This window comes from Camelina sativa, chromosome 13 (assembly GCF_030686135.1).
Source record: "Camelina sativa cultivar CO46 ecotype springtype chromosome 13, ASM3068613v1".
Taxonomy (NCBI): domain Eukaryota; kingdom Viridiplantae; phylum Streptophyta; class Magnoliopsida; order Brassicales; family Brassicaceae; genus Camelina; species Camelina sativa.
Genome location: NC_141892.1, coordinates 10,483,423 through 10,498,631, shown reverse-complemented (window position 1 = coordinate 10,498,631; position 15,209 = coordinate 10,483,423). Strand labels below are relative to the sequence as shown.

Here is a 15,209-nt window from a genome sequence, read left to right as displayed (position 1 = left end):
CTCACCCAACATAAAACTTTCTCTCTATGACACGGCCAGATAGCTGAATCAGTTCCTCTCGATTTGTCTAAGTTTATTATACCCTTATCCGCACTCACTTCATCATCTCTCCCAACCTCTCTGATCATTCATTCAGAATGTAAGCCCACCCCAACTTCAACTCTCTAATCTCCTTCTTCCTCCTTCACCTTTCACTTATCTCTATCTCAAATTGTCAATCTGAAAGATTATATTTCTCTGTTCATGCGGTATATATTTGATAGTTTGATGCTGAATGATCAAGATGGAGTTTGACTCTTTGGTTTATTGCGATTTGATTTTCAGAACCATATATTATCATCTATATAATGTTGACTCTTTTTATGTATATGTATCAAAATGTAGTGCAATCATTTAAAGGGGTTTGGTATACATTGTCAGATTTTGTTTTGTGATTCAAGGTTTTTCTAGTTGTTCGTAAGATCCTTAGCTTGTTTCGAAGAGCTCTAATGTTATGTCTTTGTAAATTTCAGATGGCCAAAAGGGATAACTTGCTTGTTTTGCCGCAGGAGGCGCAATGGGATAATATTCAACTATTATAGTTTCAGCTGCTTTCCTCCCCATTTCGTATGGGACCATGTGACGCACAAGTAATTACTGGGCGTGTATGTCTATGAACGAGGAGGCCTTGTTAGGATGAGTGAACACATCCCATCATTTGCTATATATGGGTAAAACTTCAAATTATATCAGTTTCATATATATCATTACATGGAAAAATATATAACTCCCTCATAAGAAAATTATTTTTCTGGGTTAGCAATGAAGAGAAAAAAATTATTTGTAACTACACTATATAGAGTGTCAAAAAAACTAACTACAATAAAAAAACACTATAATGACTAGTCATGGATAAATATAGACAGTCTTGCTTTGAAACAGAGAAATAACTATATGTAAAGAGAATTAGTAAATTACATTAAAAATATACATAGCTAAATATTCAAATATCTTAATAAAATTATGATACAAATCTTAATATAGATGAATTTGCGAGAAAAAGTCATATATCCTTAAGATTAGACATAACTCTAATTACACAATTTTTTTTCACACTCTATATTGTGTAGAATATACAATATGTTAGTCTACATAAACAGAATGAAATTAAAAACTCTTAAGGCTAGCAAAATGAACAAAAAAAATCCATAAGAGAAACATAAATTCAAAGCCAATAATGGTAGGGAAAATTTATCTTTTAGAAAACTAAAACCCTCTTGTGCCTATTTAATTGCAAAACAGTATGTTCAAGGACTTGGATAGCATTTAAGATCATATAATCGGTTATATAAATTAACATATAATTTACAGTAGAAAATTATTTTAAAAGTATAGTTTTTAATATTTTCTAAAGGTAAAGTAAATATTTATAAATTAACGCTTTTGATTGTTTGATATAAGTCTATAACCGAAAATAGCTAAATTAAACTTAATAAAAGCAATAACTGTATCTAAACAAATGATATGTTTTTTAAACTATCATTCATATCTATAAATAGAGTAAATATTCAATCGGTGAATAAACATAAACTAAAAGTTCTTTTTTTCCTTTACCAAAAAAGAAAAAAACAACTTAAAGTTTTAAAACATATAAAAATGGGAAAACTTAACATCTCTATGGTTTTTCTTGTGGTTATCCTTGTTACGATGAGTGAACACATCCCATCATTTGCTGCAGAAGTAAACGAACCAAAAACACTGTGGAATCAATGTGTTGTCAAGATTAGCCCAAAGTGTGCATTGGATGCAATAGCTCAAGTTTTCATGAATGGAGTCGTCTCGGATGCTTGCTGCAAGGAGCTTGTGACAGAAGGAAAAGAATGTCATGATACACTTATCAAATATATTGCCGATAGACCTAGTTTGATAGCACGTGAAGCCCAATATTTGAAAAAAAGAGATGATTTGTGGGTTCGTTGTGTTTCTGTTACCAAAACCTTATAGATGGCGTAATGATGTATGATTGAATATTTTAAAATAAGATAATAATTTAAATAAAATTATTTCTTTTTCTTTTTTATAATGCTCTTAGGCTATGTAAACTCTATATATGGGTAAAACTGAAAATTATATCAGTTTTATATGTATCATTACATGGAACAATATATAACTCCCTCAAAATCCTAAGATTTTTTTTTTTTTTTTTTTTGGGTTAGAAATGAAGAGAGAACAAATTATATGTAACTAGACATGTCAAAAAAACTAACTACAATAAAAAAAAAACACTATAACTACTTGTTATGGATAAATCTAAATAGACAGTCTTGCTTTGAAACGGAGAAATAACTATATGTGAAGAGAAATTATATTAAATATATACACAGCTACATATTCAAAGATCTCAATAAAATTATTATACAAATCATAATATAGATGAAGTTGTGAGATAATAGTCCTATACCCTTAAGATTAGACATAACTGTAATTGCAAAAAAACATTTTCACACTATAATATGTGTAGAATATACATTATGTTAGTCTACATAAACACAACTAAATTAAAAACTCTTCAAGCTAGCGAACCCAAAAATCAATAAGAGAAACACAAATTCAAAGCCAATAATGGTAGGGAAAAACTTATCTTTCGAAAAACTAAAATCTCTTGTGCCTTCTAAATTGCAAAACAGTATGTTCAAGGACTTGGATAGCATTTAAGATCACATAATCAGTTATATAAATTAAAATATAATTTACAGTAGAAAATTATTTTAAAAGTATATTTTTTAAAGGTAAAGTAAATATTTCCAATTAACGCTTTTGATTGTTTGATATAACTCTATAACCAAATAACTACATTAAAGCTTAATAAGTTAATAAAAGCAATAACTGTATCTAAATAAATGACATGTTTTAAAACTATCATTCATATCTATAAATAGAGTAAGAATATTCAATCGGAGAATAAAACATAAACTAAAAGTTCTATTTTTCCTTCACCAAAAAAGAAAAAAACAATTTAAAGTTTAAAAACATATAAAATGGGAAAACTTAACCTGTCTATGGTTTTTCTTGTGGTTATCCTTGTTACGATTCGTGAACACATCCCATCATTTGCTGCAGAAGTAAGCGAACCAAAAACACTGTGGAATCAATGTGTTGTCAAGATTAGCCCAAAGTGTGCATTGGATGCAATAGCTCAAGTTTTCATGAATGGAGTCGTCTCGGATGCTTGCTGCAAGGAGCTTGTGACAGAAGGAAAAGAATGTCATGATACACTTATCAAATATATTGCCGATAGACCTAGTTTGATAGCACGTGAAACCCAATATTTGAAAAAAAGAGACGATTTGTGGGTTCATTGTGTTTCTGTTACCAAAACCTTATAGATGGCGTAATGATGTATGATTGAATGTTTTAAGATAAGATATTTATTTAAATAAAATTATTTCTTTTTCTTTTTTATAATGCTCTTAGGCTATGTAAACTCTATATATGGGTAAAACTGCAAATTATATCAGTTTGATATGTATCATTACATGGAACAATATATAACTCCCTCAAAATCCTAAGTTTTTATTTTTTTGGGTTAGAAATGAAGAGAGAACAAATTATATGTAACTAGACATGTCAAAAAAACTAACTACAATTAAAAAACACTATAATTACTTGTCATGGATAAATCTAAATAGATAGTCTTGCTTTCAAACGGAGAAATAACTATATGTGAAGAGAAATTATATTAAATATATACACAGCTAAATATTCAAAGATCTCAATAAAATTATTATACAAATCATAATATTGATGAAGTTGTGAGATAATAGTCCTATACCCTTAAAATTAGACATAACTGTAATTGCACAAAAAATTTTTCACACTATATAATGTGTAGAATATACATTATGTTAGTCTACATAAAGACAACTAAATTAAAAACTCTTCAAGCTAGCGAACCAAAAAATCAATAAGAGAAACACAAATTCAAAGCCAATATTGGTAGGGAAAAATTTATCTTTCGAAAAACTAAAATCTCTTGTGCCTTCTAAATTGCAAAACAGTATGTTCAAGGACTTGGATAACATTTAAGATCATATAATCAGTTATATAAATTAAAATATAATTTACAGTAGAAAATTATGTTAAAAGTATAGTTTTAAATATTTTTTAAAGGTAAAGTAAATATTTACCAATTAAAGCTTTTGACTGTTTGATATAACTCTATAACCAAATAACTACATTAAAGCATAATAAGTTAATAAAAGCAATAACTGTATCTAAATAAATGACATGTTTTAAAACTATCATTCATATCTATAAATAGAGTAAGAATATTCAATCGGAGAATAAAACATAAACTAAAGTTCTTTTTGTCCTTCACCAAAAAAGAAAAAAACAATTTAAAGTTTAAAAACATATAAAATGGGAAAACTTAATCTTTCTATGGTTTTTCTTGTGGTTATCCTTGTTGCGATTAGTGAACACATCCCATCATTTGCTGCAGAAGTAAGCGAACCAAAAACACTGTGGAATCAATGTGTTGTCAAGATTAGCCCAAAGTGTGCATTGGATGCAATAGCTCAAGTTTTCATGAATGCAGTCGTCTCGGATGCTTGCTGCAAGGAGCTTGTGACAGAAGGAAAAGAATGTCATGATACACTTATCAAATATATTGCCGATAGACCTAGTTTGGTAGCACGTGAAGCCCAGTATTTGAAAAAAAGAGATGATTTGTGGGTTCATTGTGTTCTGTTACCAAAACCTTATAGATGGCGTAATGATGTATGATTGAATATTTTAAAATAAGATATTTATTTAAATAAAATTATTTCTTTTTATTTTTTATAATGCTCTTGGGCTATGTAAACTCTATATATGGGTAAAACTGCAAATTATATCAGTTTGATATGTATCATTACATGGAACAATATATAACTCCCTCAAAATCCTAAGATTTTTTTTTTTTGGGTTAGAAATGAAGAGAGAACAAATTATATGTAACTAGACATGTCAAAAAAACTAACTACAATAAAAAAACACTATAATTACTTGTCATGATTAAATCTAAATAGACAGTCTTGCTTTTAAATGGAGAAATAACTATATGTGAAGAGAAATTATATTAAATATATACACAGCTAAAATATTCAAAGATCTCAATAAAATTATTATACAAATCATAATATAGATGAAGTTGTGAGATAATAGTCCTATACCCTTAAGATTAGACATAACTGTAATTGCAAAAAAACATTTTCACACTATATAGTGTGTAGAATATACATTATGTTAGTATACATAAACACAACTAAATTAAAAACTCTTCAAGCTAGCGAACCAAAAAATCAATAAGAGAAACACAAATTCAAAGCCAATATTGGTAGGGAAAAACTTATCTTTCGAAAAACTAAAATCTCTTGTGCCTTCTAAATTGCAAAACAGTATGTTCAAGGACTTGGATAGCATTTAAGATCACATAATCAGTTATATAAATTAAAATATAATTTACAGTAGAAAATTATTTTAAAAGTATAGTTTTTAATATTTTTTAAAGGTAAAGTAAATATTTACCAATTAACGCTTTTGATTGTTTGATATAACTCTATAACCAAATAACTACATTAAAGCTTAATAAGTTAATAAAAGAAATAACTGTATCAAAATCAATGACATGTTTTAAAACTATCATTCATATCTATAAATAGAGTAAGAATATTCAATCGGAGAATAAAACATAAACTAAAAGTTCTATTTTTCCTTCACCAAAAAAGAAAAAAACAATTTAAAGTTTAAAAACATATAAAATGGGAAAACTTAACCTGTCTATGGTTTTTCTTGTGGTTATCCTTGTTACGATTAGTGAACACATCCCATCATTTGCTGCAGAAGTAAGCGAACCAAAAACACTGTGGAATCAATGTGTTGTCAAGATTAGCCCAAAGTGTGCATTGGATGCAATAGCTCAAGTTTTCATGAATGGAGTCGTCTCGGATGCTTGCTGCAAGGAGCTTGTGACAGAAGGAAAAGAATGTCATGATACACTTATCAAATATATTGCCGATAGACCTAGTTTGATAGCACGTGAAACCCAATATTTGAAAAAAAGAGACGATTTGTGGGTTCATTGTGTTTCTGTTACCAAAACCTTATAGATGGCGTAATGATGTATGATTGAATGTTTTAAGATAAGATATTTATTTAAATAAAATTATTTCTTTTTCTTTTTTATAATGCTCTTAGGCTATGTAAACTCTATATATGGCTAAAACTTCATATCATATCAGTTTTATATGTATCATTACATGGAACAATATATAACTCCCTCAAAATCCTAAGATTTTTTTTTTTGGGTTCTAGACATGTCAAAAAAACTAACTACAATAAAAAAAAAACACTATAATTACTTGTCATGATTAAATCTAAATAGACAGTCTTGCTTTGAAATGGAGAAATAACTATATGTGAAGAGAAATTATATTAAATATATACACAGCTAAAATATTCAAAGATCTCAATAAAATTATTATACAAATCATAATATAGATGAAGTTGTGAGATAATAGTCCTATACCCTTAAGATTAGACATAACTGTAATTGCAAAAAAACATTTTCACACTATATAGTGTGTAGAATATACATTATGTTAGTCTACATAAACACAACTAAATTAAAAACTCTTCAAGCTAGCGAACCAAAAAATCAATAAGAGAAGCACAAATTCAAAGCCAATAATGGTAGGGAAAAATTTATCTTTCGAAAAACTAAAATCTCTTGTGCCTTCTAAATTGCAAAACAGTATGTTCAAGGACTTGGATAGCATTTAAGATCACATAATCAGTTATATAAATTAAAATATAATTTACAGTAGAAAATTATTTTAAAAGTATAGTTTTTAATATTTTTTAAAGGTAAAGTAAATATTTACCAATTAACGCTTTTGATTGTTTGATATAACTCTATAACCAAATAACTACATTAAAGCTTAATAAGTTAATAAAAGCAATAACTGTATCTAAATCAATGACATGTTTTAAAACTATCATTCATATCTATAAATAGAGTAAGAATATTCAATCGGAGAATAAAACATAAACTAAAAGTTCTATTTTTCCTTCACCAAAAAAGAAAAAAACAATTTAAAGTTTAAAAACATATAAAATGGGAAAACTTAATCTGTCTATGGTTTTTCTTGTGGTTATCCTTGTTACGATTAGTGAACACATCCCATCATTTGCTGCAGAAGTAAGCGAACCAAAAACACTGTGGAATCAATGTGTTGTCAAGATTAGCCCAAAGTGTGCATTGGATGCAATAGCTCAAGTTTTCATGAATGGAGTCGTCTCGGATGCTTGCTGCAAGGAGCTTGTGACAGAAGGAAAAGAATGTCATGATACACTTATCAAATATATTGCCGATAGACCTAGTTTGATAGCACCTGAAGCCCAATATTTGAAAAAAAGAGATGATTTGTTGGTTCATTGTGTTTCTGTTACCAAAACCTTATAGATGGCGTAATGATGTATGATTGAGTGTTTTAAGATATGATATTTATCTAAATAAAATTATTTCTTTTTTATAGTGCTATTAGGCTATGTAAACTCTATATATGGGTAAAACTTCAAATTATATCAGTTTTATATGTATCATTACATGGAACAATATATAACTCCCTCAAAATCCTAAGAATTTTTTGTTTTTTGGGTTAGAAATGAAGAGAGAAAAAATTATATGTAACTAGACATGTCAAAAAAACTAACTACAACATAAAAAACACTATAATTACTTGTCATGATTAAATCTAAATAGACAGTCTTGCTTTGAAATGGAGAAATAACTATATGTGAAGAGAAATTATATTAAATATATACACAACTAAAATATTCAAAGATCTCAATAAAATTATTATACAAATCATAATATAGATGAAGTTGTGAGATAATAGTCCTATACCCTTAAGATTAGACATAACTGTAATTGCAAAAAAACATTTTCACACTATATAATGTGTAGAATATACATTATGTTAGTCTACATAAACACAACTAAATTAAAAACTCTTCAAGCTAGCGAACCAAAAAATCAAGAAGAGAAACACAAATTCAAAGCCAATAATGGTAGGGAAAAACTTATCTTTCGAAAAACTAAAATCTCTTGTGCCTTCTAAATTGCAAAACAGTATGTTCAAGGACTTGGATGGCATTTAAGATCATATAATCAGTTATATAAATTAAAATATAATTTACAGTAGAAAATTATGTTAAAAGTATAGTTTTTAATATTTTTTAAAGGTAAAGTAAATATTTACCAATTAACGCTTTTGATTGTTTGATATAACTCTATAACCAAATAACTACATTAAAGCTTAATAAGTTAATAAAAGCAATAACTGTATCTAAATAAATGACATGTTTCAAAACTATCATTCATATCTATAAATAGAGTAAGAATATTCAATGGGAGAATAAAACATAAACTAAAATTTCTTTTTTTCATTCACCAAAAAAGAAAACACAATTTAAAGTTTAAAAACATATAAAATGGGAAAACTTAACCTGGCTATGGTTTTTCTTGTGGTTATCCTTGTTACGATGAGTGAACACATTCCCTCATTTGTTGCAGAAGTAAGCGAACCAAAAACACTGTGGAATCAATGTGTTGTCAAGATTAGCCCAAAGTGTGCTTTGGATGCAATAGCTCAAGTTTTCATGAATGGAGTCATCTCGGATGCTTGCTGCAAGGAGCTTGTGACAGAAGGAAAAGAATGTCATGATACACTTATCAAATATATTGCCGATAGACCTAGTTTGATAGCACGTGAAGCCCAATATTTGAAAAAAAGAGATGATTTTTGGGTTCATTGTGTTTCTGTTACCAAAACCTTATAGATGGCGTAATGATGTATGATTGAATGTTTTAAAATAAGATATTTATTTAAATAAAATTATTTCTTTTTCCTTTCTATAAAGCTCTTAGGCTAGGTAAACTCTATATATGGGTAAAACTTCAAATTATATCAGTTTTATATGTATCATTACATGGAACAATATATAACTCCCTCAAGATCTTAAGAAATTTTTTTCCTCGGTTAGAAATGAAGAGAGAGAAAATTATATGTAACTAGACCTGTCAAAAAAACTAACTACAATAATAAAAAAACACTATAATTACTTGTCATGGATAAATATAAATAGACAGTCTTGCTTTGAAACGGAGAAATAACTATACTTGAAGAGAAATTACATTAGATATATACATAGCTAAATATTCAAAGATCTCAATAAAATTATTATACAAATCATAATATAGATGAAGTTGTGAGATAATAGTCTTATACCCTTAAGATTAGACATAAGTGTAATTGCACAATGATTATCAATTGGTTGTTAACATTAAACTTATTTATTAGCAATACATGCTAAGATACACCAATATGGTAAGCTTCTAACAATCTCCATCCAATGATTATCAATTGGTTGTTAACAGGTTGTTCCCAAGGTAAGAGGAAAACGCTATGGCTTCGGTAACCTTTTTGATAAGTTCTCGTCTATTGCTCCACCACGCCAGATTCCTAAGTTACAAGGAGAGATTCAAACTTTGAAGGCACATGAACTCCAAAAAGATGCTCAGATCAAGTACCTCATGAAATGCAACAAGCTTCTCCTAGGAAAGTTTCTTGACCTACAACCACCTAACCATCCAGTGACCACAAGCATGGAAGAAGATGATGAAACCCAGCCATAGTTTCTGTAATGATTTTGTATAACGGTTAATTACTACCATTTTTTGTAAAACTTTTGAACTTATCAATGTATGAAGTGTTGTATACTGGGTAATTTTATCTAGAAATGTTATAACTGCAAAATTAATCAAAAATCATCTACAATTGATTATAAGAAATACAAATGTGAATCAAAAATTATTATGAACAATTACAGGTGAGTTTTGAAGGAAAATATAAAGAAAATTTCGAAGGAAATGAGAATGAAAAAACTTCGAAGGAAATTAGAACGAAACCAAGTAGAAGGAAACGAGAAGGAACTTGTGAAAAGAAATGAGAAGGGAGATTTCGAAGGAAAAGCACAGGAAATTTTTGGAAGGAAACTAGAAAGAGATATTTTTCTTCGAAATGCGAGAAGGAAAACAGTCAATACTGTCTTTCACGGTTCCTTCCAATTTTCATTCGCGCTTTCCTTCGACGTGTTTTCGTAGAAAATTTGCTTCGAATTTCTTTCCAAAATCGATTTCCTACGGGGGTTTACCTCCATTTTTTATCCGAAGGAAAATGGTGAATAACAGGTGTTTCCTTCCATTTTCCTTCGTAATCTGCGATAGGAAATTGAAAGTTTTCTTGTAGTGATGGCAATGCAAGGAAGATAAATGATACCTTGTCCTTTGTCGCATTCGTCTCTACTTTTCAATTTACATCAAATATTTTTGTACAAAATAGTAGCTAAGATGATAGAGATATAAGTTATGATTTGAAGATGAATGCTAAATATAACATCTCTTTACAAAAGGATATGGGACTTGCCTTGTGTATTACATGTATACTTAGCTAGATCTAATACTTTGTTTTTATCTGTGGTCCTCCATTTCACATATAGAACTGATCCAATGCTACTCCTAGCTCCATTTCACTATGTAGTTCTATTATGGGCATAGAAACATTTTCAAATTTCTGTTTATGTTTACTATGGACAGCGGCGATTCTAATCTAGTTCCAAATAAGATGAGACTTTGGGAGATTGGGTACATTAGAAAATTAGTTGTTTTAGCAACATAAATAGAATTTGAATTCAAAAACTTTTTATGGTGTGTCTTTTTTTGTCTGTAACATGTTTTGTCAATATTAGTAAAAAGAGCAAAATAATTATAATAATGCTGAGTGAAATCAAGAGTCTAGTAAAATACTAATTATGTAAGTGCACCATATAAAAACTAAATTCTAAAATCTCTACCTCCCTCAGTATGATTATAATTATTATTTTTTCAACATATGATCTATAATTTTTTTTGGATAATATATGATCTGTACACCATATAAAAACTAAATTCTAAAATACGTACCTGCCTAGTAAGATGATTACAATCAGTATTTTTTTTCATCATATGATCTATAATTAGTTATTAAGTAAACCAAAAAATATACTCAAGATCTAAGAAATAAATTATTTTAAAATTTTAATTGAATAACAAGTAATTGTAGGGAAAAAAAAAAAAATCAAAACCTTGGTGAATTTGTGAGTCACCGAAAAGAAAATACTGTATATATTCTCTCTATGACATTGACACCCAGATACATAGCTGAATCAGTTCCTATCGATTTGTATAAAAGTTTTATATCCTTATCCGACCGAACTCAGTTGTTCATCCCTCCCAACCTCTCTAATCTCATTCAGCTCCATTCCCAATGTAAGCCCACCCCCAACTTCAACTCTCTTATTAATCTCCTTCTTCCTCTTTCACCTTCAATGATCGCTGGTGCTGATAGATCATTGTACCCATTATTAATGTCAAATTCATGATGGAGTTTGACTCTTTTGTTATTTTGCAGATTGTTGAGAGCAGATCTCATGTGTTACAGTGCTTAAACGAATCAAAACCACCTTTGAGAATCTAAAGGATTGCACTTTATGGCGGATATGTCCGAAAAGGATGTTCCTTTCGCGGTTGAAGATATTGTTCAGTCGCCTTTACCTGGTTATGTAGCCCCAACTGGTGTCAGCTTTAGTCCTGATGACTCTTTGATCACTTACTTGTTTAGCCCTGAAGAGAATTTGAATAGGAGGCTGTACGCGTTTGATGTGAATAGAGGTGAATCTAGTTTGGTGTTTAGTCCTCCTGATGGTGGAGTTGATGAGAGCAACATTTCACCGGAAGAGAAACTCAGAAGGGAGAGGTTAAGGGAGCGTGGATTAGGAGTAACTCGGTACGAATGGGTCAAGACTAACTCAAAGATGAGATTCATTATGGTGCCTTTACCTGCCGGGGTTTGTTCTGTTATTCCCTTGCTTCTATAATCAATCTTACCTTTTTTTCGTTAGGAATCCTGCAACATTTCGATAATTTTATTGGAATTGTGTGTGAGTTTTTAAAGAACACAGATGAATTTGAACTGAAAAGAGATGGATTTAGCTAGCTTTAGTCATTGATTCTTTATTGCAATCGTTGAAACAAAGATATGCAAGAGGGTTTGTTCCTGATCTTTATAATCCATAGTCTGAATCTTATCAGCTGCATTTGTGATCTTTCTTACGTGTAACATTCTTTATTGTAAAATCTTGAGATAAACTAACTCCGTTTGGTTTACTTTATCGTTTTGTTTTGTGTTGTGTTGTGATCGTGGTTAGGTGTATATGAAGGACCTTTCTTCATCACCAGATCCGGAGCTCATAGTTCCAAGTTCTCCCACTTCTCCAGTCATCGATCCTCGTCTATCTCCCAATGGCTTATTTCTTGCATATGTAAGAGACTCGGAGTTGCATGTCCTCAGTTTGTTAAAAAACCAGACACAACAGATAACAAATGGTGCCAATGGAAGTACTTTGGTAAGTAAATCTTTACTTCATGACTGCTATTGTGGTCTTATTATTAAACATTCTCTCGGGAGAATAACTGTGATTTCTTTTGTTTGCTGCAGACTCATGGTCTTGCTGAGTACATAGCTCAGGTGAGTAAAGTTTCTCTGAAAACTGCCCATTTTGTTTGTATCCCTGAAGAAATAGACGGCTTATGCTACAAAGTGTGTGTTATATCTGAAACTTTTCCTATTCCAGGAGGAGATGGATCGGAGGAATGGGTATTGGTGGTCATTAGATAGCCAGTTTATCGCATATACAGAAGTTGACTCCTCACAGATCCCTCTGTTCAGAATAATGCATCAGGGAAAAAGCTCGGTTGGTTTAGAGGCGCAAGAAGATCATGCTTATCCTTTTGCAGGAGCTCTCAATTCCACTGTCCGTCTCGGGGTTGTTTCTTCAGCTGGCGGCGGGACGACGACTTGGATGGATCTTGTGTGTGGAGGAAAAGCAAATACTGAGAACGAGTATCTTGGTAGAGTCAGTTGGATGCCTGGGAATGTTCTCACAGCTCAGGTTCTGAATAGGTCCCAGAGTAGACTTAAACTCATCAGGTTTGACATAAACACTGGTCAAGGAAACATACTGTTGATTGAAGAATCCGACGCGTGGGTGACTTTACACGACTGTTTTACCCCTTTGGAGAATGTCCCTTCGTTGAGAGGTTCAGGAGGATTCATTTGGGCCAGCGAGAGGACTGGTTTCAGTCATTTGTATCTCTATGAGTCTGATGGGACATGCCTTGGAGCTATCACTAGTGGTGAATGGATGGTTGAGCAAATAGCAGGTGTAAATGAGCAGATGAGTCTAGTGTATTTCACAGGAACCCTTGATGGACCACGTGAGACTAATCTTTACTGCACAAAACTGGAAGCTGGAGATGCATCTCGGTGTCAACCGACGAGGCTTACACATGGGAAAGGAAAACATATAGTTGTGCTAGATCACCAGATGAAGAACTTTGTTGACATTCATGATTCAGTTGATTCGCCTCCGCGGGTTTCTCTTTGCTCTTTGAGCGACGGAACCGTACTCAAGATTCTTTACGAGCAGACATCTCCTAAACTACTGAAAAGTCTTAAACTTGAGCCTCCAGAGTTTGTTCAAATACAAGCGAATGATGGAAAGACAATGCTGTACGGTGCGGTTTACAAACCTGACAGTTCGAAATTTGGTCCTCCTCCATATAAAACAATGATCAGCGTTTACGGAGGTCCCAGCGTTCAGCTGGTTCATGATTCTTGGATTAATACAGTCGACATGAGGACACAGTACCTGAGAAGCAGAGGCATCTTAGTTTGGAAGGTTCTACAAATTCTTTATCTTGAATAAGAAGGTTCACTCTAAAGATGAGGCTTTAGAATTGATATATTTATCTCTATAAATCTTTTGCAGCTTGATAACAGAGGAACTGCAAGACGTGGGCTGAAGTTTGAATCTTGGATCAAGAATAACTGTGGATATGTTGATGCAGAAGATCAAGTAACCGGAGCCAAATGGCTAACAGACCAAGGTCTAGCTAAACCAGACCACATTGGGGTGTACGGTTGGAGTTACGGTGGTTACCTCTCAGCTACACTCTTGACTAGATACCCTGAGATCTTCAACTGCGCTGTCTCGGGTGCTCCTGTTACATCTTGGGATGGCTATGACTCATTCTACACAGAAAAGTACATGGGACTTCCCTCAGAGGAGGAGGAGGGATACCTGAAAAGCGCGGTAATGCATCATGTGGAGAACCTGGCTGATAAGCAGAAGCTGATGTTAGTACACGGGATGATCGATGAGAATGTGCATTTCAGACACACTGCTAGGCTTGTGAACGCGCTTGTTGAAGCTGGTAAGCGCTATGAGTTGTTGATATTTCCTGATGAACGGCATATGCCTCGGAGGGGAAAGGACCGGGTATATATGGAACAGAGGATTTGGGAGTTTATAGAGAGGAACTTGTGAAAAGGTACTCCACCACAAACATTGTTGCTTTAATTTATTTTTTCACATTCTTTTTTTTTTTTTTCCTTTATTACACGAATAAATGGTATTATCTCTCATGAATAAGGTTATAACTAAAATTAACTCGTTTCTTTTTTTTTTGAGAACTCTATCAATTTATTTAATTTCATATACAAAATATAATTAAACTATATTATAATGTTCTTTTCAATAAAATGAAAATTGCCTAATTTTTGAATGGGAGATTCTAAAAAATAGTTTTTTTTTCCAAACTTAGCACAACATCTCTAAAATTCCAAAAATAGCCCCAGTTAATTTTTTTAAATTAAATCCTAAATTTAAAATACTAAATTCTATCTCTCAAAACTATACGAAATTGAAAACCCAAACCTAAAAAACAAAATTCTAAAAATTAATTTTAAATATTTTAATGTGCTAAATAGTGCTATTTTTGAAAATTTATAGAATGTGTGTTATAATTGTCCGTAAAACTTTAGTGCTATTTTAAGGTATTTCTTTTCTTTAATTCTTTTATGTTTTGGAAAGGAGATTGATCAACTTGGTATGATACTTTTTCTATTAACTTTTTAGGAATTATATAAATATTTTGTTCTTCAGAATTTAATTTGATGTATAAAGTCTCTCTTTAAATGTTGGAAGAATAAAGTAGAAACAAATACCCGAAAGGCAAAAAGAGAGTC

The 15,209-nt window shown here is 31.1% G+C and overlaps 1 protein-coding gene across 1 annotated transcript; it reads left to right on the top strand.

The window, feature by feature from the left end:
• The first annotated feature begins 11,171 nt into the window (after nucleotides 1-11,171).
• Nucleotides 11,172-14,627, top strand: LOC104736440 (uncharacterized). The gene is made up of 6 exons (XM_010456416.3): nucleotides 11,172-11,389; nucleotides 11,532-11,967; nucleotides 12,328-12,525; nucleotides 12,618-12,647; nucleotides 12,754-13,860; nucleotides 13,951-14,627. The coding sequence occupies exons 2-6, from the start codon at nucleotides 11,611-11,613 to the stop codon at nucleotides 14,506-14,508; spliced, it is 2,250 nt and encodes a 749-aa protein (XP_010454718.1). The 5' UTR covers nucleotides 11,172-11,389; nucleotides 11,532-11,610; the 3' UTR covers nucleotides 14,509-14,627.
• Nucleotides 14,628-15,209: the final 582 nt, after the last annotated feature.